General features: G+C 45.5%; 4 protein-coding genes across 4 annotated transcripts; 1 reads left to right on the forward strand and 3 right to left on the reverse strand.

Moving 5' to 3' along the window:
• Positions 1 to 3,055: 3,055 nt before the first annotated feature.
• LOC120897725 lies at positions 3,056 to 13,716 on the reverse strand. Its single transcript, XM_040302788.1, has 3 exons — positions 13,406 to 13,716; positions 7,645 to 7,731; positions 3,056 to 4,437 (listed from the first exon to the last, which is right to left on the reverse strand). The coding sequence occupies exons 1-3, from the start codon at positions 13,418 to 13,420 to the stop codon at positions 3,361 to 3,363; spliced, it is 1,179 nt and encodes a 392-aa protein (XP_040158722.1). The 5' UTR covers positions 13,421 to 13,716; the 3' UTR covers positions 3,056 to 3,360.
• Positions 13,717 to 15,978: 2,262 nt separating this feature from the next.
• Positions 15,979 to 16,868, reverse strand: LOC120897728 (cuticle protein 7-like). Its single transcript, XM_040302792.1, has 2 exons — positions 16,796 to 16,868; positions 15,979 to 16,704 (listed from the first exon to the last, which is right to left on the reverse strand). Exons 1-2 carry the CDS (start codon positions 16,808 to 16,810, stop codon positions 16,171 to 16,173), a joined length of 549 nt encoding a protein of 182 aa, XP_040158726.1. The 5' UTR covers positions 16,811 to 16,868; the 3' UTR covers positions 15,979 to 16,170.
• Positions 16,869 to 20,192: 3,324 nt separating this feature from the next.
• Positions 20,193 to 21,109, forward strand: LOC120897727 (cuticle protein-like). Its single transcript, XM_040302790.1, has 2 exons — positions 20,193 to 20,293; positions 20,390 to 21,109. The coding sequence occupies exons 1-2, from the start codon at positions 20,285 to 20,287 to the stop codon at positions 20,960 to 20,962; spliced, it is 582 nt and encodes a 193-aa protein (XP_040158724.1). The 5' UTR covers positions 20,193 to 20,284; the 3' UTR covers positions 20,963 to 21,109.
• A 583-nt stretch (positions 21,110 to 21,692) lies between these two features.
• LOC120897731 (cuticle protein 19-like) lies at positions 21,693 to 22,337 on the reverse strand. Its single transcript, XM_040302795.1, has 2 exons — positions 22,248 to 22,337; positions 21,693 to 22,185 (listed from the first exon to the last, which is right to left on the reverse strand). Exons 1-2 carry the CDS (start codon positions 22,254 to 22,256, stop codon positions 21,781 to 21,783), a joined length of 414 nt encoding a protein of 137 aa, XP_040158729.1. The 5' UTR covers positions 22,257 to 22,337; the 3' UTR covers positions 21,693 to 21,780.
• Positions 22,338 to 23,379: the final 1,042 nt, after the last annotated feature.

Consider the following 23,379-nt stretch of genomic DNA (forward strand, 5'->3'; position numbering starts at 1 on the left):
TCATTTTAGCACTCAGGTTGCGCAGATTGAAGATTTGTGGTAGAATGTGCAACCCGAGTATTATAAGTGTGCACAGTCTGTGTCTGTGTCAGTGTTATGAAGCTTGAGAGGGATGACGATCGCGGTTCACAACAGGACCCGAAGATCATCATGGGAGACCTCAACGCGCAGATTGGACGAGGGAAGGTTCAGAACCTCAGATTGGACACCAACATTTGGAAACTGTTCAGAACCCACCAGCTAATAAACGACGTTGGCTAAAGGCTTATTAATTTTACCTTCTTCTTGCACATGCACTTCGCTTCAGTTACACCTGGCGATCACCACAGCGCGCATAATCCCAAGCCAATCACGTCTCAATTGACGAAATGTGCTTTTGCATATCATTGGTATTATAGCTTATATACGATCGATTTATACTCTTTGGCAGGTCTTCATGTATCCACGTTATACCCAAAAACACTTGAAATGGTATGCTATCACAACAATTTACCTAACAATTTGCAAGGTTGTTAGCTACCGTGCGTTCAACACCCTTTCGAGGAGGTTGCCATTTCTAGTTTCCATAGAAATGGTCACAGTTCTTTGACATTGTGTTGTCAACCGTTTCGGCTGTGCTAGCGCTGAACAGACGACCCAGCATTTAGGTGTTTTTCCTACCCGAGTGTCGAGACGCTAAACAGTCGGCATATTTTGACACCCAACACTCGCAACGACCAAACTACGCCGGTGCGCCAAGTCGAGACGTCGCCGTCGTGGCAAAAACCTTGATTGGAGTTCGTGTTGTTTTTGGCGAATGCGCCAGTGTGTCACCGGTACTTGCAAGGGTATCCGCAAAACCATCTACGCCCTCCCGAACGCCTTCCACCTACTACACTATCGGCCTATCGGCTTGGTGGACGGTCGACCTCAAGGAAGTCCAGAAACTGGTGCATGAATAATCGCACCGTACAGAACCGTACCGGCCACGGTCTCGTGTCACCTTGGCTGAGTCACGTTTCTGGTTGCGGGGTGATCGTTTTTATGTTGGTGCCGTCCACAATTCGCTCTAGGCGCTCTTTATCCTGGTTCCCTATTTCGGAGCACGCTATGGAATTGGGATACACTACATGGATTGAGGTTTTTCAATTCAATCACTGTGCCTTTCGCCTTTCATTCTCGGAATGGAGGATCGTAGCCAGATAGTGGACCGTTCCCACCCGTCTGAAGCGACCTTGCAGGGAGGCAAATCGCAGTGTTTACTGGTCCGATCGGGCTTAGCGCGTAGAAGTATATGGGAAAAGGGATTCCAGCGAGGATTTGGCTCGGAGTACGATCGTGCTTTAAAACAAAAGTGAAATTTAATCTCCAGCCCAGACTATCCAATATGCAGATACAGCCGGTCAGAGGTCACGGGAGTACATTATCCATATCCATTCGATTAAGTAAAATCGTTTCGGAGAGGGTTTTTTTTTACCGTAACAAGGCGATATATACATTGGAGTACTTTTTTTTATGAAGTTTTAAAAATTTGAAATGATCAGGGTTTTTGTTTGTGGTATGAAGGTGTTGGTGAACGATTGGAAGTGCAACTGGAGCGTCGCCTGCGTTGGGTGACCCACAGCAAGCACAGGTTGACCGTGGGGTGGAGTCGAATAAAACCGAATGCAGAATGAAATGGGGCCGACCGATGAAAACGAAAACTGTCTGCACCGATAGCAGACTAGCCTACGATGGATTAGCTTGGCGCCAATCATACGCAGACACACACACACACACACACACACAGACATATCGTTTGCCCACCCATTTTTTTGCGATCAGCCAAAGCGTCGAGAGGGCGGATTGGATTATTATTTGCGTTTACGCGCGATCCCTGAGGGGGGTCCTAACAGGGTGCACCGCATATCTCAAGCAACCTCGCAACCCTGGCGTGATGGTTACGCTGTCAAATAAAATTTAATGCAAGGAGAGTTGCAAATGGGACAAAATAACCCTACAGAGAAAGAGAGAGAGAGAGAGAGAGAGAGAGAGAGAGAGAGAGAGAGAGACCACTCTCGCATGCAAAAAAAAGAATCCAGAGCACTCCGGTCACAAATCTGGACCAATAACGTCGATGATTTATTTCTGTCACACAAATGTTTAGGAGTGCGTGCAAAAAAAGCGGGGTATGTCTGCTTTGTTGCTGTGGTTGTCGCCTGTTTGCCACCATCGCATCGCGAGGCAGCAATAGAATCCGACTGCGTACGGTTGTCCAGCCCAGTTGCTCGGTATGTTGCGTGTTAATTATAAGGCTACTTCTCTCGGTCACCATCGGTCCGTCGGTATCTGGCCTCCCGGTTGGCCTGGTTGGCCGAATCGAAGGTTGCACACGATCGATCAGGCTGGTTCACACCGAGGACGCCCGAGCAGACGAAGACGAGGAAGAAGGGATAATTAGGTTGGAGATGAAATTCCAAAGATGGAAGCCCAAGCGTGGGTGGCGGGCTGTGTTCTAGGGTGATCGATACCATTCTTACGTCAGGCAACCGGACGCTGGCGTGATTCCGGATATGGATTTGAGGGAGGGATAGAGAGAGAGAGAGAGCCCACCCTAACTTGTCGCGTTGGTGTCACGGTTAATGGTTATTGCTAGACCTCGATCAATATTGTCCCTATTAAAATAATTCTCGACTGCATCTTGCTAGCCTGCGGCGCACATAGCTACAATGTTTCTGCTAAGAACAACTCAGCATTCGTATGTATGATTAACCATGGTGGTAACCGAGCTAAGTTCCTTGAGTGACGGAGTGGTTTTTCGCATTGAGTGATAATTAGAGACTGTTTTCTGATGCTAAGAATGTGATTATGAACGGAGAGTTCGTGTCCGGGTTGTTACAGTGGGTCATTGAAGTATAATAACACTTTCACCAGGAACTGTTGAATGCTGTATAGAGTGGCATGTACTTGGCATGATCTCAAGATAATTAGAAATACATTGGTGACTATGTCTGCGTGCTTCTGTCATCGTACTTTACAGCCTTATAAATGAAGTTATGAATATTGTAATATACCCGCAATTGCATAGATATGTACCTTGCGTTTATCAACATCTATAAGACAAGTCTGCTCTCCAAACAAGTAGAAATAGATCCTTTACTCTAAAATTGACATTTATTAAATAGATAACAATATTAACATTCTAAACGTAGCCCATCAACCTGCTCAAACTCTGTTGGTTCGTGCAACTGTTCCACTCCCTATTGTTTGCAGTTAAATTAGTGTATCACTGATGTACGTGGACATTCACGCACCCTTCCGACGATAAACACCAACAGAGCAGATGCAGTCCGGGCTTCTATTGCACTATACGCCTTCCCGTTTTGTTCCCTCCAGCATAGTTCAGGCATAGTTCTTCGCGTACACGGGCACGTTTCGCGAGTGCTGACGTGACAGCATCGACTGTACCATTCGCTGCGACGCACGCTTCTGCTCATCGGGATGGAACAGTACCGGACCGGTGCGGGCCTGGCGGCTTCCTTTCGACTTGAAGTAGCTTGCGTAGTCGGGCCGCGCCGGTCCACGGGCAGCAAACTTGTACACCGACGGGGTGGCAAAGTTCTTCAGGCCCGGCGTCGTCAGCGGCTTCAACAGATTCTTCTTCGGTTTGCTGTCCACTTGGATGGCGTGCACTTTCGCCTTTTGCAGCGTGACTGGGTGCGACACGTGATTGTTGTACTGTGCGAACGGTCGGTAGCTGTCTTTGGTGTAGTATGGGCCGAGATCGCTTTCGGAAAGATGCGAAAAATCAACATCGGGCGAGATGGGCTTCAGTTTGGATAGGCCCGGCGCTTTCACTTCCTCGATGCGAATGCTCGGCTTGAACAGGTCCTTGTCGGAGTCCAGCTGCTCGGAGAAGAAGTCGGCCGAGTCGGACACGTAGTGCTTGTGGCTGTGTTCCGTCTCCACCGTGACGTAGTGCGGCTTCAGCTCGTCATGCGAGTAGTGCTGGAAGATCGTTTTCGGCGGTTCGTAGTGTTTGTACGCCACCAGCGGCTTCTCGAGGTTGACGTGTGGCTTCAGCTCCAGGATCGAAGGGATGGGACGCTTCTTCTCGCCGATCTCGGCGATGTCTTTCTCGTGGTGCGGTAGATCCGAGCTCAGAATGAGATGATCCTGGCCTTTGCTGAAGTGGTTAATCTTCGACTGCGAGTGATGCTCGTCGTAGTAGTGCGTTTTGTGCTCGTGCTGATCGTGAGGATCCCGCACGGGATGAGCGTTTGGGCCGTGGGTTTTTACGACCGCATTGAAGCCGGTTTTGGAATCGGCCGTATAGTCTACCTCACGTATCGAGCCGTCCGGTTCGACGACACTGTAGTGGCCCTTCACGATGCCATCGTCACGCGTTTCCCACTGCGACTTTACGTCGCCACTGTGCAGATCTTTGACGCCGTAGCTGAAAGAGTAGGCAGGATGGGCCTGCAGAGACGGAGAAGAGCATGAAAACGAAGGTAAGCATACATTAATACATCAATAGAAACATCCAAACATATTTTTGAGATAGTAAACTGTGTACATATTCAAAAGCACGCCATTTCGATCATAACGTAGCGCTTAAATGTGCATAATTTATTACGTGCAAATCACGGAGGAATGCATTTAAATGAGGTTCACATGAAATTCGTAACCACATCGTACCGCTACCAAACCGCACTGCAACACACACCTGCCGTTGTGTGCTGTGTGGTCTAATTTAATTCACCATCACTTGGTCGCCACCCATTGCTCCTTCAGCCCCTACCATGCGACAAGGTGTGTAGGTCTTCGCAATCTTAGCGTCACGTTCGTTTGCTATCTTGCTGTTGTAGCGTAATGCAATATTAGTCGAGATGACTGTGCATTGGGGGAGGGGACATAAGGGCCGAACTGTTCGTACGTAGCGTTACAATGTAGCGTGTGCGTGAACGGGCGGTGAGAAGTTTATGATAATTTTCTTAATTAGAAAAATATGTTAAATATAATGTGTAATAAAAGGTACATTTAGGTTTCGATTACGATGTATATTTATTAGATACCGTCTGTATAAGGCAGGTCCCGAGCGATTTGTGCTATGTTTGTTACGCTGTAAATACCGTAGGCTGTATCGCGTGTTTGAATTTCTAGCATGATGTTTTCTGAAGTTTGTTAAAGAAAATAAATGAAAGTTTCATTTAATTCATAACAGACAGAACGGTAAATTCATAAGGCCTGATATACACACTTAAAAATATTTCACGACCTCGGTTAAAAAAACTGCCGAAATCCGTCGGCTCTTTCGATTCTTGCTGATATGTCAGTTGAAAAATCCCAGTAGCCGAAAATCAATACCATTTAAAACTGAAATATCAGTTAAATAAATATTTGAACCGAAACTCGGCAACACAACATGCCGAGCACATATGTTAACACTGCTGTCACCGAGATAATCCGTCAAAATAACCGAGATTTCAGCTTTACTACTTGGATTAGCCGAGGCTCGGTATTCTATCTGTCATTCGTCATTCTGTTAATCTCGTGCTTATGAAACGAAAACCTTTCGGAGTGATGTTGTGATGTAAAATAAAAAATGTAAAAAAAAGTGAAAATGAGTCTCTCAGCGTGAAAAAAACGAGAATCAGTAGCGTGCGATCGAGCATAGGTATGGAGCGGGGTTGGGGCTAGGAAACTCCATCAGCGCACGCAACCGGGGTCTTCAGAGCATCGCTCGGAGCAGTCCCTATTCAAGGATCAGATGTGGAAGCTAATCCGGTTGGTTCAACCTTTGCCAGACCGTTCAGACTTCCAGGATTAATTTCCGGTCACCTACACGAGGTAAGTATCAACACTCGATCACAAGAAATCTATAAAGGGTTCACTCAGACTTGTTTCACTCTGCCCGCTTTACAGAACCGTGCCTGTACCAGTGCCCGCTCCTTGTCCGGCTCATTTTCCTGTACCGGTACCACATCCAAACACTGTGCCCTATCCGGCGCTTGAATCGGCGCGTGTCCCAACGCTTTCCATCACATCAAAAAACCCATTTGATACGCAAATAAAATCACTAAAATTAAAATAAAATGTTTTTATATTTAGCCGAAATCTCGATTTGCTCTAACCGAAAATCTCGGTTAAACGTAAACGTCAAAACAAAATGACATTAACCGAGATGTCGGCAACAGAAATTTAACCGAGATCTTTGCCGAGATCTCAGTTGTGCAAATCTCGGCAAAAATTAACCGAGATTCGGCAAAATTTTTTAAGAGTGTAGGTAGTATATTTATCGACGTTACGCTACGTTACAATATGTTACGTACAAATCATTAAAGTTACCGATTAAACTCTAACTGACGATTTAAAGGCTATCTAGCACGAAACCCGTGCCTGCTTGCACCCCGTTTGTGACATTAAGCCACAAATATCATTCGTCTATTATGTGTGCATTGAAAACGCACTCCAAAACATTGAGAAAAAAAATCGACTCAATTTGCGATTTTATTTATCGCCCACCGGAGCAGTCGGTTCGCTTTTCGCGGATGTCCTCGGGATTTCCTCGGCGCAGTTTTGACAGCAGTCGTGAGTCTTTCCTTCGATTGATTTATTTCACAGCTCATTGGCACCCGCCGCAAATGTCGCTGTTACGGGGTGTTAAATGGCGCTCCAAATCCGACCGACAGAGGGTTTGCACATACAGAAGTTTAATTCTGCGTACGCAACACGTCACGAGCGCACGAGCACGCGTCATGCAAATGCCTGAGGTCCTTCGGTTCGGCGATAGGGACACGGGTTTGCAAATTAGTTTATTTTAAGAACGATGGAATGGTTTGTGCGTGAGTTTTTTTTTGAAAACTCATTTCGGAGCGACGACGAAACGAAATAGAGAGATAGAGAGGCAGTCCATTAGGTGGTGTGGTCGCTAAGTGCGTTTTCAGACCAGGAAGAGATAAGAACTGCTGGTGTTGCTAGAGCCTGATTTGCATCCGACATGGTACAGCAACTATTGACGCAGGTCAGCCATGGGTGACTTATTTGTGTCTTAAAAAGTTGACGAGTACCATTTACGATTGGTTTGGGATTAATTAGGCGAGCAAAATTATGCAACTGCACTGCGGCGAATGGATAAAAACGGAAAAGTTGCGGAGAGCAGCAAGCGATAATGTGACTCTTAGCATTTTTTTTTGGATTTGGCTTTTTGCTCATTACGTAAGATGATTATTTGAACGGTTTCAATCAAACTGCGCTTGTGGGGTTGTATGTGAACGAGCCACACTGCTCTGTATCATCGATGGAGGATCATTATTGCTTAATGCAGATAAGTTCGATTGCATGTGCATTCGCGTATCGCAACCGGCAACCGGTGGTAAATGAGAGCATTCGCTCGGGCTTCGGTACAGCGTGGTGCGCGTTCCGTTGGCGTCAGCAAAGTAAATCACACTTTTAAAGCCACTCTTGACCTCGTTGGTGACATTCCTGCGTACCGCACGGAGTCGTGGTCGTAAAGTGCCAAATTTATGGGTCCGTGACGCGTTGCGGGAAGCTGCACCGGAATGGAAAGTGAAGCTGAGTGCGTGCCTGACGAGATCGTAGCGCTGCTGGTGCGCTAATTATTCGCGCTGCGTTTGGTGTGCGTGTAGTGCCAGCTCGGTCAAGGTCGGCTTGTGAGGTACTTACGTATTCTGGCGCGTAGGCGTGCAGCGAGTCCTTATAGCAGGATGCCAAACCGATGCTGGCCGAGGCGAGTATCGCCATTAGAAAATGCTGAGGATGAAATAATGGGGTAATGTGTATTTTATTAATAAGTTGGCTTTTGCTCTCTTTCTGTCTTGTGATGTAAAGGTTGTCTGCGTTGCGTTGTGCACTGTTATTACAGGGTAAACGCTTGCCATAAAGAAAAAGATAATTAAGTGATAACGAATGGAACATGAGTTTGGCTGTTTTTCATGAGCTTGTTGCATATATTTTTTGCGTTTCGTTTTGTCTCGTTACTTGCATTGTGAGCTGATTAAGGTAATAATGAATGGAATTATCAGAATGAAATAAGAATGAAAATTTATAACGTTGCTTTGTTTAATATTTACCTGGCGAATCAGAAAGCATTACAAGGTTTATCAAAAATACCTAATTTTATGAACCCGCTGGTATTGGTACAGGCACCAGTTTTGAATCATTCGGTCAAACGATTCAGCGACAGAATGATTCAAATGCGCCCGAACAGGCAGCGAAACGCAACATTGCATGATTCAAGCGTGAGACTATCACTTTGCGCGCCTAAATGACCGCTGACAACTGTAATCTACTGATTCGATACGTTTGCGTTCGCGGTCGAAACTGCCAAAGAAATTTCCTAGATGATTTATTAGCCCGCGGGTCCGTTTCCCAGCCAATTAAAATCTAAATTTACCTGCCCCAGAGCCCGTGTGCGGTCGGCACACGAAACGCACCCCTGTTTTCGCTCTCTTTGGCGGATGGTTATTAATTTGGCGCCCGCGTGTGTACCCGGTACGACCCGGCGCGTCGTAAAAGGCCGTTTAATAAATCTTCAAATCGGCACCAGCAATAGCCGATTGGTCGCGTGCAGTTTGCCGAAGAATGGTACACTCACGTGGCTGGCGTTGCCCCCGTTGTGATAAAAGGTTCGGTGTGCAACAATTGGAGCAGCAGCAGTGTGTGTGACAGTTTGATAAAATATATGCCCATTTGGAAGTGTTAGGCTGCTGCTGCATTACAGGGGCGGGAAAGCGCAACAGAGCCTTTCGGTGGACCGTCCCCAGTTGCTTAGGTTAGAATTGCTTTCAATTTTGGCCTGGCCAGGCTAGCGTGGTGTGGCGGTTGTGCATTGTGACTAAAAATGGTGACCTATCGCGTGTCTGCAGGCGGACGCTTTCCGAAGGCCGAAGCAGGAATGTGAGTTTTAGGGTGTGTCACTTTCAGTGCAGTTTAGGCGCTGCAACGAGATGACCTTGCACAAATGAAGTGCGAAGAATGGAAACGAATGAGCGGTAACATGAGTTTTCTAAGCAGCGGAAGGTTTAATTTTTGTGCAACTTAGCTTGAGTTGAGTTTATTATTAAAAATATTTGTTTCCATATTTTTGTTATACTTGCTGCTTCTGAAATTAAACATGGAATAGAGTTCTGCTTTGAAGGAGACGTTGGGTTTTTAACAAAATGTATGGTTTGAAATTAATTAGTTTACTTCTTCTTCTTAGCCTTTTTTCTGCTTTGAGTAGCCATGACGTCTTCTAGAGTTTTCTCTAGACTTGTACCACGCGTGACTGACTAATCTAGTGGTTGGCAAAGCCAACTTTAAAGTCGAAACAGCCATCATTTAAAAAAATGCTTATAAAGTTTCACATGAAAAGCTAATTAGAACGAAGCACTAAGTTTGCAAATGTCTAAATGGTTTATAAAATGTATATAGCGAAAAGATCTACATGTGAGTCGTGCCTTGCCGAACACTGAGCCAAACCAAATCCTTGCTGCGAGGTGACAGTCTATGGATGGGAATCTTTCGAAGATAAGCTTTCGGATAAGTTAATATTTATTCTCCCTCACATGAATTAATCTTATAGGATGATCAAGCTGGGTTAATGATACAATAGAGGTGGAATAATATTTATGAGAAATTAAAAATAAATTTAATTCAATATTGTTGGCACACATTTAAAGACAATAAGACTTCTAATAAACTATGAAAGAAGGTATGGTTAATTCATTTTTATTATTAAAATAAAGCTGCTTAGCTAATTGGCGTGAATGAATTGCCTAAGCTTTCCCTAATATTCTAAATAGGAAATAAAACTGATGACACCATCCGGATTATGCAATTCATTTCAACCCATTGTGTAACATATTACGCCACAAGCGACGAGCCCGAAGCACAATTTGTCAGAAATCGGCAAATGTGCGCGAAGCGTTTCCGGCCCTTTGCGGAAACTTTGGCACATCGTTGTCACTGCTGTTATTTCACCCTTCCACACTCTTCCGAATGACATGTGCCGGATGGGCTCGTGAGCAGTGAGAAGATAATCATCTTACCCATTGCCTTTCGGCGTTCGGCTTTAACGATTCGCAAAACAATCGCACGTGTGTGCGATCCGTCGGTACGTACCGTACGGCGCCCTAACATCGCACGAACCCACGAACGGAACCGGTTCGCAAGAAGGAAGCATAATTCCCGGTCCCGACCCACCGGATGTTGTTTCGTTTTTTATTGCACCGCTTTCCAATCCGTTGGCGGAATACGCAAAATGGGACGGTGAAAAACGAGTTTGCCGTGGCCCAAACGCTACCGATAGACGACGATGGTTTTTGTCTGTCAGGCACACGGAGTGGGAGCGCCACAGTGCATATGCAATTGTTGAATAATTCCTCGCCGAAAGTGAAACGTCCGCACCGAGCCTACCAACGTGTGGGTGCATGATCGGGCACCATGTCCCCAAAATGAGCTGGAACTAAATCGTTTCCACACTTCCTCTTGCTCCTAATGTTGGTATTTTCAACCCAAACGAACGCCGGACCGGAACAGGCGAGGCGATCGTGCGAAAGTGAGCTGTAACGTGCCTGCCGGTACATGGTGCAGATGCAATCGCGTACCCAGGCCAGGTGGTGAATTTTAAATGCAACATTTACGACATTGTAGGCGCTGTCGCAGTGGTCAGTTGGTGGCGGAAGGAAAATGGTCGAGAAGACGACATGCAAAAGCAAACACTAAGGAAATGTGTGCAAGAGCGAAAAGCGTTTTATTTACAGCCTATCATGGCCAGGCGTCGTTTTGCGAGCGTACGTTCAGCTGGGGTAGGTCAGTTCCGGCTGGGAAACGACTTGCATCGTGGGTCCGTTGGGCGATGGGCGAGCAAAGCGCAAAGGAAACGTTTTGTAAGGGAAAAGATTAATGCGATGTTTGTGTGCTCGATCGGGCGAGCTAATTAAAGCAGCAGCATGCTGTCGGACGTGATTATCGCGTCGATGGGAGGCAATATAAAAAGCTAGGATAATTGTACAAGACGGTTAGACAACATTAGGAGACGATGATGTTTTCTAATCGACTTTGTGGGTCTGTTTATCTGTTTTGTGATTGCTTTTGAGTGAAATAATGCAATAAATTTCACATTTACAATTAAAAGTGGAATGAATTCAAATCATGTTCATGCATATCAAAATTCCAAATGATAATCAAGTTGATGCACTGAATGCTTCCGTAGTAATAAACTAGCCAACTTTATTTCCTTTCCGCTCAATATCCCTCTAATAACGTCGCATCCCCACCGTCTTGTAATACACGACAGGAAATGCAACTCCGTTGACAGTTTGACGCGATTAAATTAGCATTTCAAGGCATCTTCATTTACACCATCGCCAGCCTACACATGCATTTCGTGCCCGTGGTGTCACCGCAGTACCGGTACAAGAACCAGTCTGACACGAAACCGTGCCCGGAAAGCCATTACCGAAGCTGGGTGAATTGTGGAATACCCCGGAAAACGGAGCAGTAACCAGGTTTTGTTTGCATTTGTTGTGTGCTTTACCAGCTTGACGATTGTGTAATGCTGATGGCAGCGCATCGATACTGCGCGAGTGATCGATGGAATCTCGATCGCAGGAAACCGATGGGAGATCGAGCAGCATCACGGAAGTGATGGTCAGGTAGGCGCGTGCTGTGTCGAATTTGTGGACGCCAGGAAACCAGAAAAGGATTACATAATCAGCATGAAGGCATGCCAGTGTTTATGCATTTTAATTTCATTATTTATAGACTCTCAAATCGGGTAATCGGGCTGGACAATTGAATGATTGATAACGAAGTGCAAAACGATCGTACCAATCAGTTCATTCCGTTTCGTAATTCGTACCTCAGCGAAGTGTTTAATTTCGCACCATTATGCCGCGCTGATTAAATTTTATGTATTTCTAATCAACACTAATAGGTAGTGTTTTAAAAACTGGCCCGCTACGATGCAACGACCTGCTAGCACGAGAACGAAATTATGTGTCTCCCCAGTGCCCTCCCAACCCGCGCTGCATCCGTTTCTCGATCTCGGTTGCGTTCGAATGCGGCTCGAATCGAATTGGAAAACGGATTGAATTATGCTTCTATCGATCGATTGATTGAGCTGCCGCGAGACGTACGGGGTGGAGCATCGGAATGAACGCTATGATTAGGGGTTCGATTGAGTGTTAAACAGTAAACACGCAAATTGCGAAGCGGCTCCCCACGCTGCTTGGGTCTGTAAATCAAACCAAAGCGTTGGGTAATGGTGGCTGCGTTATGTGTGTGAAAAATAGCTGCGGGCAATCGATCGCGTTTGTTTGTTTGCGCTTGATTCGAATGATCTTTTCTTCCCATTTTAAGTGCCACACAAAGGCGCTGTGCGTGAGGTGAATGAAAATAATTGTCTTTTGATCGTTTTGTTTGGCAGTTTGGTGTCAATTGCAAAGAGGACTTTTATGAAATAAAATAAGCTTAAAAAGGCTCTTGAGCGTGCTTTTGAGTGAGCTTTTCCATCGTCCATCGTCAGCATTCCAGCACACCGTGATGTAGATGTGATTAATTGTATGCGTTTGCACACTCCTCGGCTATCTCTAACCGATTGGGGGCTCCGTGCCCGATTGGTGTTGGTGGTGACGCGATTGGCAAACGCTGGGCAAACATACTGGGACGGAGACAGAGTCGATCCGGTGCAATTGCCCGTACGCGGTACACTCGAAGCGTAGAAGTAATTACAGCTTTCATGCGTACCGAAAGCACTGCCTGCCCCGCCAGCGCCGACCATTAAGCGTTCGATTTATCTCCCGCTTTGCATTTCCCCGCTGCATTTCTACCGGCCACGTTTTCCACCCGTGCACCCACTTGAGAGCTGCTCAGTTTGGGATGGAAAACACACAGACGCACATGCTTACGAACGAAATGGACGGTTTGTGTTTTGCTTGCCATATCCGTCGGAGAGCGTTTTCACGTCGCGTCGCCACACAGCGCTACAGCATTCTGAACCACCCAGTGCGGCAAAAAGGTGGCCGCATTTTGACGAATGTAAGATTAAAATCACATTTAGCATGAAACGAGGTGCCAGTTTTGCCCACCATGTCTTAGGAGGGTAAGTGTGTGTGTGTGTGCGTGTGCGGTTGTAGGGTGATGTACAAGCACGGACACACATATTTTATGTTATTTACACACAACAGTGGTAAAACCATCCATGGCGACACTTCGGATGGAAGGGGTGTTGGTGTTGCAGCAACGGTGCGCTCACCCGCGGGGGGAAATGCAAACGCGTCAGATTTGTTTTCCAGCTACGGTTCAGCTTTTTTTTTTCTTTCTTAATGTTGTAAACTTATCGCACATTAGCTCTGTCAATCTGTCTGCCCGTGTGCTCGGGGGGGCAGCGACCGGTGCTCATTGTCGGTTGTGTTGATTTACAGTTCCGACAGCAACTCACCTTGGGCAGCAACATTTTCACCCGCAGCAATGTGTAAATTGTGCGGGCAGAGCAGGGAACAGAAGAAGAGGGCTCCGGTACGGCCTTTCGTTTTTTTTTCACAAAAATGCAATAAGAAGTCCTTTGTGGTACATTTGTGTTCAGTACGGTATGGCACAATTTGTCACCCTTGTTTCACCAGACAAAACAAACATAGAATGTCCTAGAGCGTAAACACTACACACGGCACACGGTACACAACTGAAGCGCTCCACCAACACAGAGCGTCTGCACGGTTTGAAGGTCTTTTCACCAGTCAACCGGTGTGCATCTTCACTGCCCGTTTATATACGTCGAGATTGGCGGAGCGACAGTGTTGGCGCACGTGCAAACGTTTGCTGGCTGGCTGGCGAGCCACGTTTCGGTCCTGTCCCTGCCGTTGCGATAGTTTGTTTTTTTTTTCCTTTGACAAGATCAAGAGCGAAGTTTCCACCGAACGGGGCGGCAGTAAAAGCCTTTCTCCCGCTTAGGCGATGCAGCGAGTGTAGATAACCCACAACCTGTTAGTGACATCACCACGCGTGCACACTGGAACGAGTCGTGTACGGGTGCGAGGGATGGAAAGAGACACACCTATAACGACGCGTAAGGCGGGATGCTTACGGCTAAGGAAAGGAACTTTATAGCTGCGAACCACCCGAACCAACTTCCTTCCAGTTGATGGTGGTGGAAATGGCATCCTCTTAGCGTGCGAGCGCCATAACCATCCCTTTGCTCACTATCCCTTCTCTGTTTTGCTCTGCGTGGCTTGAATCAGCGGCCAGCACGAAAAGAGTGTACTGTTGTTGCCTTGATCTTGCACCCGTCCCCATGATCCCGACCATTCGGCAACAAAACAAATACATACACACACATGCTTGCGCTTGATGGAAATGGAAAGTGGGCAACCGGTTCTCCGGGTCGTTCCGATTGGCATTTTCCCAGCCGTGCAGCACTTTCCCGTAGCACGGTTTCCGTTTGGCGTCGCACCCGTGCTCTGGGATATCGATCAGCGGGATGAATTTCCCTTTCTACATGCGGGTGCAACGTTTTGTCCACCACATTACGCTTGTTTAATGTGGTGACGGGCGATGTGCTGCAGATTTGGTTTGCTTTGCTGGCGTTAATGATGATTGTGGGACGTTAAATCGATGTGACGGTTTGAGATAAATTAGATGAAAGCTTCGAAATAAGTGCCGCTGGGAGAGATGGTACGGCATCCAGCATCCAAAATGGTGGTCATTAAATAGATAAAATGATTGCAACTTTGTTGCACTGGGTAAGAAATAAAAATATTTCTTTTTATTCAGGAGGGAGAATAAAACGTTTATAAAAATATAAAATAAGCTATTTTTCTATGATTGACCATATTTATTTATTTCACTTACTTTTTGCGAACGGTTTCTGGTAAAAAAACGCACAAATACTTATTTATCTGTGCCCGGTTGAAATCTATGTCAATAGACTTCAACGCCAATTGGAAGCGACGAACCCGACGAACCCTTATTCCCCTTGTTCGCTGGAAAAACAATTTTCTTTCAATGGCAACCAAGCCCTTTTGTCGATGGCAGTTCCAATACCAACCAAGGGTCGGGGCCAAATTCCCTTCATTCCATGTGGGCTGGCCGTACAAGCGAAAAAAGGGAAAATGGCCAGTTCGTTGGGCCAGTTACAATGGCGTGCGTAACTGCTGGTGACGCAGCATCGGCGAGTGAAATGGAAAACTCAACGGCCAGGCAGTAACCGGCTTGCGTAGCCCGCAGGGATGGAACCAGTTTTCCAGCATTGCTGTGCAGCAACATTAGTAACAACGGCCGCTTTCAAAGGTTCAACGATTTAAAGGGCAGTGATGTGAGTGTAATGCTGGTCAGGAGCAGCAGCAACTAGCTGGTCGTTATCTTTCCTAGTGCGATAGAAGGGCTTTGCGTTTGTCCGAGCGGGTTAAATTGCTTAATCAGCTGAGCTGATGGGAATGATAGAAGTTTGCCACTGACAAGCAATATGGAGAAAAGGTGCTGATGGCAAAGTATCAGAAAATGTATCTGAGCTCCTACTTTTAACTTGGTGAAAAGGCAGCATAACTGAAGCCTTGACCGTTATGCATCGCCGAATGCAGAAATATTGTACAGTACACTATACAAATCAATCTCCCTCGGCCTCGGCAAACAGACAGACGGGCATCGTAAAAGTTGAGCACTGATTGATATATGTACCTCAACATTGGTAGACTTGCTCATTATTTATGCGTTGGTATTGTTATGAATGCTGTAAAGAAGAGAATCTTCTTATTGGTGCTAAGCCTTGTGTATTTTTGGTATTATTTTCAAAACAGAATAAAATATTTTGAAAGATTTTTGATATTTTGAATATACTGAAAGATGTTTTGCGTTCAATGGATTTGATTTTTAAAATATTGCAAAAGATTCAGAGAGAAATCAAACCTCATACAATTGACAAACATATGAAATGAATTTTTATATCATTTCCAGGTTTAAAGTTGAAATTATCATTTTTGTGTGATTTTCACACTGATTAGTAAACTCAAGAAACAGAAGTAGACAAGAAAACTGTTATATTTGCGTACTCGAAACACGTGTCCTACGGTGAGCATACATTTAGGCGTTTTTCATCGTTGCGCATTCATACGGCCATCTTTCGAGCAGTACACAGCACAAGAAGCAAGAAGAGAGATACTGAATAGTGTAAATAAATTATGGTAGAGCAGAAGCTAAGACACATCAGCCACTTTACAGATGCTGATTGATATTGCTGTAGCTGTAACCTTCCGCTTCATCGTAGCCACCGCCAGAAATGCCGTGTTCCGTTTTGTACACCTGCGGGTGGTAAGCATGGCCCACTCGCTTGACGTGAGCCTGGAATCCGTGGTGCTTGTCGGACGAGTATTCTACCACGCGCTTCGTACCGTCAGCATCGTACAGGGTGTAACCTCCCTTGACGACGTCTCCGTCACGGATTTCCCACTGGCTCTTGTGGTCCCCGGTGTGCGCATCCTGCACACCGTAGTCGTATTTGTACTTCGGGTAAGCGTAGTGATCACTGTAGTCGTAGCCATTTTCCGGGTAGCCACCATCCTGGGAGGATTTGTAACCAATCACACCGGCCTCACTGTAACCCGACCCGATGCCCAACGGTTGATAGGAATCGATGGCATTCGCCCCGTTGCCAAAGTAATGCGATGAGTGTTTGGTCTGGATATTGTACCCGTTGCCTGTAATGTATGCACTGCCTACCGCTACCACCATCAGCACCACCGAAGTCACCTAAAAACAAACAAGGTTTGCGTTAGATTAACACTTTACTCTTCCCAGATTCATATTTGCACTCGATTAGTTCGAAGTTCGTTCACTTTACCGATATCACGTTCATTTTGGGTGAAGACACTTAACCACTTATTCAGTCTATTTAGCTCTGCGTTTACCGCTGTACTGATATGTTTTTCCACTAAAGACCCTCAATATATATACCATTCTTAAACAGGCGCGTCCCTACCAATGTTTAAAGCTGCCTCGTGTGGAGTAAAGCACACATGAGACACGCGCCGGTCGTAAGTGTTACATTGTGCGTGAGAATTGTAATCTTTCCTCGCGCGTTGAATTTGTTTACACTTGCGGCGAGATCGGGTCCGGAAAATTGGCAATTCTGCGCACCGTTCTGTCCCATCCATACGCACTCGCTGGGTCGCTGTGAACGAGACATGAGGGAACGGTTCGCATGATGCTGAAATGCGACGGCAGCACGCCACCAGTCACCTGTCTGTGATCGGCTGCGGTTGAAATGAATGCTGCACGAACCTCTTGCGATTGTCGAAAGCGAGAATGATTGGCGGGGCCTCACTGGAAAGGGAGGAAAAGGGTTGAAGGGTTTGAAACACGTCAGCAAACAATCGGTGTCTTCCATTCGGTTGGCGTCGAAATTCCAAAATTGGAGCACCGTAGAAGGTGTGTGATACGAAATGGTAAAGTAATTACATGCCCGATAGATTTTCTATTTGTTTTTCTATCAATGAGTACCAAGCATAAGTGTGAGTCTAATAACAAAGTAAACTAAGTTATTAGCAAAATTGAAGATTCAAAGGGAATAAGAGATATTCTTAATTTCATAAAATTGTTAAAACTTATTTTTTCATGTTTTCCTCATTAAATTGGCATTGTTAACCTCATGTAGTTTTTTCTTGTGATACCTTTCAGGTATTGTGATTTATTTGGTCTTGGCATTGTTAAGCTCATGTTGTGTTGTCTTGTAATTGTTAAAATAAGTCCACGAGACTTAGGTTTCGATGATTGACTTGTAGTACATTTAATTCTATAAATAATCATAGCACCATTGATTGTGAAAAAACATTGTTCAAACATCAATTCACGCCTTTAACTATTCGCTGTACAAACAAAACCATCCAACGCCATAATCAATGGGATGATGAATGTCTTTAAAGATTATCCCACGGATACTTGGTTGCGTGGTACACTGTGGTCTTCACACTGAAAGACCGCTTCAGAGTGGGCAGCATTCGATTCGTTTGCTATTTTGCCCGCGGAACGCACCAGCTATTTAGCTATCGCTGTACCCATCTTCTCCGCAATCACTACTGTGTTATCGACCGTTTACCGAGACGATTAATGAGCTATTTGTACCGATCCCCCCAAATCTTCGCCTACCTCTTCCGATCGCTCTATGTAACACTGTTCGCCGGTGGCTGTTCGGGTCTTGAGATGAAGATGGGTTCACTCTTTTCAATCATTCGGCTCGAAGAGCATGATATTTGCAATGGTCCGAGCAACAGATACAGATCGGTTGCACAAACGGGTGCGCAAAATTGCGGCAGTTATGCTCGGGCTCTTCCTCAAAGCGATTGCAAATTTGCCTCAATTTCGTTCGCGACGCGCTTTGCCAGACCTCCCCGTGCTTCGGCGGCGGCGTTTAAATCTCCATCGCTTGGAGCTTTACGGTGCAACGAGTCTGACATCAAAAGAAGAATATGCTGCCGATGGTTTCTCACAGACGTTCGAAAAAAAGGGCAGTTCTCTCGCAGTCTGCTACGCATGTCTGGCACAACGGTGGCAGAAAAATGATTTGGCGTGGGATCTTTTCCTTTTGCTGAGCAAACGGTTTCGATTTGCATAGCGTTGTTGGAGGGAATAGAAGACTCGCTAGCTCGTTCGACTTCGAAGCACTGCACCCCGTAGGCGTATGGTGTTAGCAGATCACGTGGTGTTTTAGATTTTAAAGGGCGTTACAGTTGAGTGGTGGCTGCGAACGTGCAAGGGCAAAAGAGAATGAACAATAAAATGTCAATTACTTCATCAGAAAGTGAAACGTTCGTCCAGCGGGCCTAGCTATTGCACCCGGGAAAACGATCGGTTCGGATTAAACGATCACTTGTACGGCCAATAATGCACGGGCACGTGCTGTTCGGCGGGCGGCAGCTTATTCGTGGCTTCGTGTTAAACCTCTTATGGTTGGGTGGATTATGATTTTTCTGTATGAAATGCAACGACGAGAAAAGCAGCAAGCTTGACGGGGGAAAGTAAGCTGCTCCAGTTGTTCGATGATTATTTATTGTCACAATCGCATGTTACAGCCGGCAAATTCTTGGATAATTTTTCACTAATTTTGCTTGGTTCATTAGTGCATTAGCGCAAATGTTTGGAGGGAGTCTGGAGAAACCGGAAACATATAATGAGCTCTTGGTCTGCAGTTCGGTTTGTTTGGTTTGTGTTTTAAATTAAGTAGGAAATAGCGATATTTTTGTGTTGAACCGAGTTTGAATTCAATCCAGGATCACAATTCAATGTTCTCGTCTGCAGATTGACTTGTTTATTATAGCAGCTATTGTGACTCTTATTGCAAAGATTCGTGATGTTATAAAAAAAAACCTCATGGATTTTATGCTAATTTCTATTAAAACCTATGTATGTTATGTAGTCAGTTATAAGAATATTGTTAGGCTAAGAAGTCCCTTTCAAAAGTGGTTTGAAATTACTTTTACTCCTTTTTGAGACGAAAGGCGGAAATGTGTTTCGAGCATTGAATTGCCTTGATCAAACGATAATCTATTCATGTGTCGATTAACTTATCACCCGTAGCCTCGGTGTGGCAAATATTGCCAAATCCGGAACAGTTTGCAGTATCGAGTTGTCCATTTCTCACGCTCGATTTTCATCACGATCTCATCCAATCTGGGTACAGTGCTCGCCCGATTAGCAGACAACTACATATACTGGGGTAAAAACTCATCCACCAAGAGCAGCCAACAAGCACCCATTCAACTTTGGGGAAGCTTGCTGCCGTTGTCCAATTGTGTACGAGTGTCTGTAAGAGCTTTCTTATACTCGGTGGCATCGGTTCCGCGCCACAAATCGATTGTAACAGAGCGCTAATTAAATTACTGTAACTGCTACCAGAAAGCACTGCTGGGACCTTTCTCTCGCTCTCCGCACGCTCTGGCATGATCGGGATCGGGCGACGTCAAAGGAGGTACAATAATTTCTTTTGAACTTTTTTGTTTTTATGTAACTCGCTCAGCCGGTGTAAGTACGGGAGCGGTATAAGCTTGTACGCCTGCACATCGGGAGCATGCCGTTGGCGTCGGTGAGATTACTGACGATTAGCTTAACTCGACGGGGGTCTTGGCTGAGGTCTCCGTGTTGCGACCGTGCTCTTTCTCCCGGTCGATTAACCATTTTCACCCTTTTAATACGACTACTAGTATATAAAGTGGTTGCAAGCGATGTAGCCGGTACCATTCAATCGATAGCGATCGAACAATAGACAGCCCAAAACTTTCGGGTACAGCGTGTGTTCAGTGTTGCAGTGCTTTAGTGTTTCGTGTGGTGAAGAACAATGTTCCGAGTGAGTGTGATAACAGTGTAAAGCTTGGGCACAGTGACAAAGTGTTCTCAATAGAATGGTATCGCTAATTAGCAACTTTCTTTTCGTATCATTTAGTTTGTGAGCTGCTTTGCCCTGGTGGCCATTGCAACCGCTGCCTATACCGGTAGCGGCCATTACAGCTCGAAGTATGCCGCTAGAAAGTTTTACCATCATGCTGCCGCAGACGAACCGACAAAGGCGGCACCAGCGGAAGACCATCACCACGAGTCGTCACACCATCACGAGGAGCAGGATCATTTCGTTGATTACTACGCACCGACCAACTACAAGTTTGAGTACGGTGTAAAGGATCCGCATACCGGTGACCACAAGACGCACTGGGAGGAACGCGATGGTGATGTGGTGAAGGGTGCCTATACCGTGCTGGATGCTGATGGTAGCTCGCGGTTAGTCGAGTACACGGCCGATCCTCACCATGGATTCAACGCGGTAGTTAAGAGGATCGAACACTCGCCCATCCCGAAAAAGGAACACCATCATGTGGCGCCGGCACATGAGGAGCCGCAAGAGGAACATCACCATCATCATCATCAGCAGGAGGATGAGCATGTGGAGTACAAGCATGCGAACCATCAGTACCATCAGCAGCCGGAACACCATGGGTATGGGTATGGCAAGGGCTACTAGGAGGGAAAGTTCTTCAACCACTGCAGCATCCTGAACCCTGTGTACCTGAAGAAAAGGGGGTTGTAGTTTGTTTGTAAGCGAAAGTTGTACACTATATTTGTACTGGTTTCTAAATACACCCAAAGACTGTTACATTCGTACCGTAAATCTGCGTCTTTGATGTTTGTTTTTTTGTGCCAGGGTATCCTATTCTGAGTATCTTGGAGTTACCATCATATCAACATTATTCAAGCTTCCTCCACTACTGTCAACCATGGTTACTCTGTATGTCTGCATTGCATAATGTAATTAATTGCGGCATAGGTTATGAAGTGACAAATCATTCAACATCATCATCTAATTCGAGACATTTAAATCTAAATGTAACTTTAAAAACTTCCAATTATTTATGGAGGAAATGTATGGAGGGTATGGTTGCACCGAATATGAAATCCCTGATGATTTTACAACGAATGAGTTCAAGTCACTCAACAAATTCAATTTTCGAAGACAATAATGGTAATTACAATGGAAGTCTAGCCGGCCTCGCGGTACAGTTGTCAACTCGAATGATTTAACATACCCGTCATGGGTTCAAGCCCCAAATGGACCGTGCCACCATACGTAGGACCAACTATCCTGCTATGAGGGGGTTAACCATAAGTCACTGAAAGCCAACCCCACAAGTGGGTACAGGCAGGCCTTGACCGACAACGGTAGTTGAACCAAAAGAAGAAGAAGACAATGGAGGTATGTATGCAACGTCAACAATGGATTTATTCAGGAACAATCAACCAAACATATATCGCCGATTCTGATTTCGCAAAATCAAAAATAACTTAGAAATGCTGGTCCAACTTGCTGTAGCTGTAGCCCGAGCCATGACCATATCCTCCATAGTATCCTCCGTGGTGTCCATACACTTGAGGATGATAAGCATGACCCACTCGCTTCACATGAGCCTGGAAGCCGTTGTGCTTGTCGGACGAGTACTCAACCACTCGCTTGGTTCCGTCGGCTTCATCCAGAGTGTAAGCTCCCTTGACGACATCTCCATCCCGATGTTCCCACTGGCTTTTGTGGTCTCCGGTGTGAGCATCCTTTACTCCATACTCAAACTTGTAGCTGGGATGCGAATAGTAATCGTGATGGCCATGATGCTCCGCACCGTATCCATAGCCAGATCCGCTCCAGTATTGAGCCGAAACAGCTACAATCAAACAGGCGACAGTCAGTACGATGATCTGAAAGTAGAATACACTATTGTAGAAGATCACGATACAAGGATTTGCTGCTGAATATCTACCTTGCACATCTTTGCTAAAGAAGTGATTTGGTTGGTTGGCTTTGGCTACTGTTGGCAAGAACGTTCGGCTGCTGAATGATGGTTTCTAAATGGCTAGTTCGAGTATTTATATTGTCGTAGCTCGGCAAACAAACACGCTTGACTCGGTTGCGTTCTGTACGAAATAAAATTTTTACTAATTAACGCATCGAAGCAGTGGCCCAGCCCATCAGACAATCGTTCGGTTCGATTTCGCTAATTTGTGGTTCAGCTCTGTGACAGGACGATTGGTTATGGCATGCGACAGCCGGAATTTGTGGGCGTGCAGCGTTTCATGGCTGTAGCCATCACTCGAACTCACAACATTTCCATGTGGTTTCGAGTACGTAAACCTTAGCACCAAACGACTGTCGATGCGTTTAACGGGTTTTTTTTGCCTCCCCCTTATTTCTTCATTTGACCAAACGTGGCCGCATAACGTAATATGGAAGGCACAACCGTCGTTTTTTTGGTTTGGCGTCAAACACCATCGCCCAAGGTTAGTCAAGGCGAAAATGTTATTTTTCCATTTTACGTGAATTTTGACCTTGGCTGGTGGTTTTGGGTGGACGGTTAGTTGGTTCGGTACGGTGTTGTTGGAACGATTGTATGTTTGTGTCTATTTCTCGAGCGTTATGTTTTATGCTTCACTGGGACGTTTTTTCCTCTACGAAATAAAACCTTGAAAGAAAACGGCGATCGGAGAGCATGAATGAAAACTGGTGAATAAAGCGCCAGACGTAAAGATTTTGTAAAACACATTTTCGAAAGGAAATGAGATGATCAAAAGAAAAATGATTAGAGCGAATGAGAGGGAAATCTAGTTGGTGTTATTCATAGATTAGCGAGGTGGAATCATGTGTGTGGTTAACTGGGCGTGAAATTGGATCAGATCACTGCTCATGTTTACAAATTATGTTTGTATAGGATTGCATTTACAAGGGTAGATCATGTTTAGCAAGCGGAAATCACTGAGAAGATAGCGAAAGAGTTTTCTTGGTCACAGGCCTGATGTTTTCCCTATTACAGTGCAGAAGATTGATTGAAGTAATTGTTATGTTAATATCATGTTACGTGTTTATGGACAAAAACTGTTTGTTGGGATTGTCAATAG

The sequence above is a fragment of the Anopheles arabiensis genome, chromosome 2 (genome assembly GCF_016920715.1).
Source record: "Anopheles arabiensis isolate DONGOLA chromosome 2, AaraD3, whole genome shotgun sequence".
Classification (NCBI taxonomy): domain Eukaryota; kingdom Metazoa; phylum Arthropoda; class Insecta; order Diptera; family Culicidae; genus Anopheles; species Anopheles arabiensis.

Coding starts and splice junctions, on each gene's coding strand:
- LOC120897725 (XM_040302788.1), bottom strand. Junction 4,438..7,644: donor ACGCCTACGCGCCAGAATAC/GTAAGTACCTCA, acceptor CCGTCTCTGCAG/GCCCATCCTGCCTACTCTTT.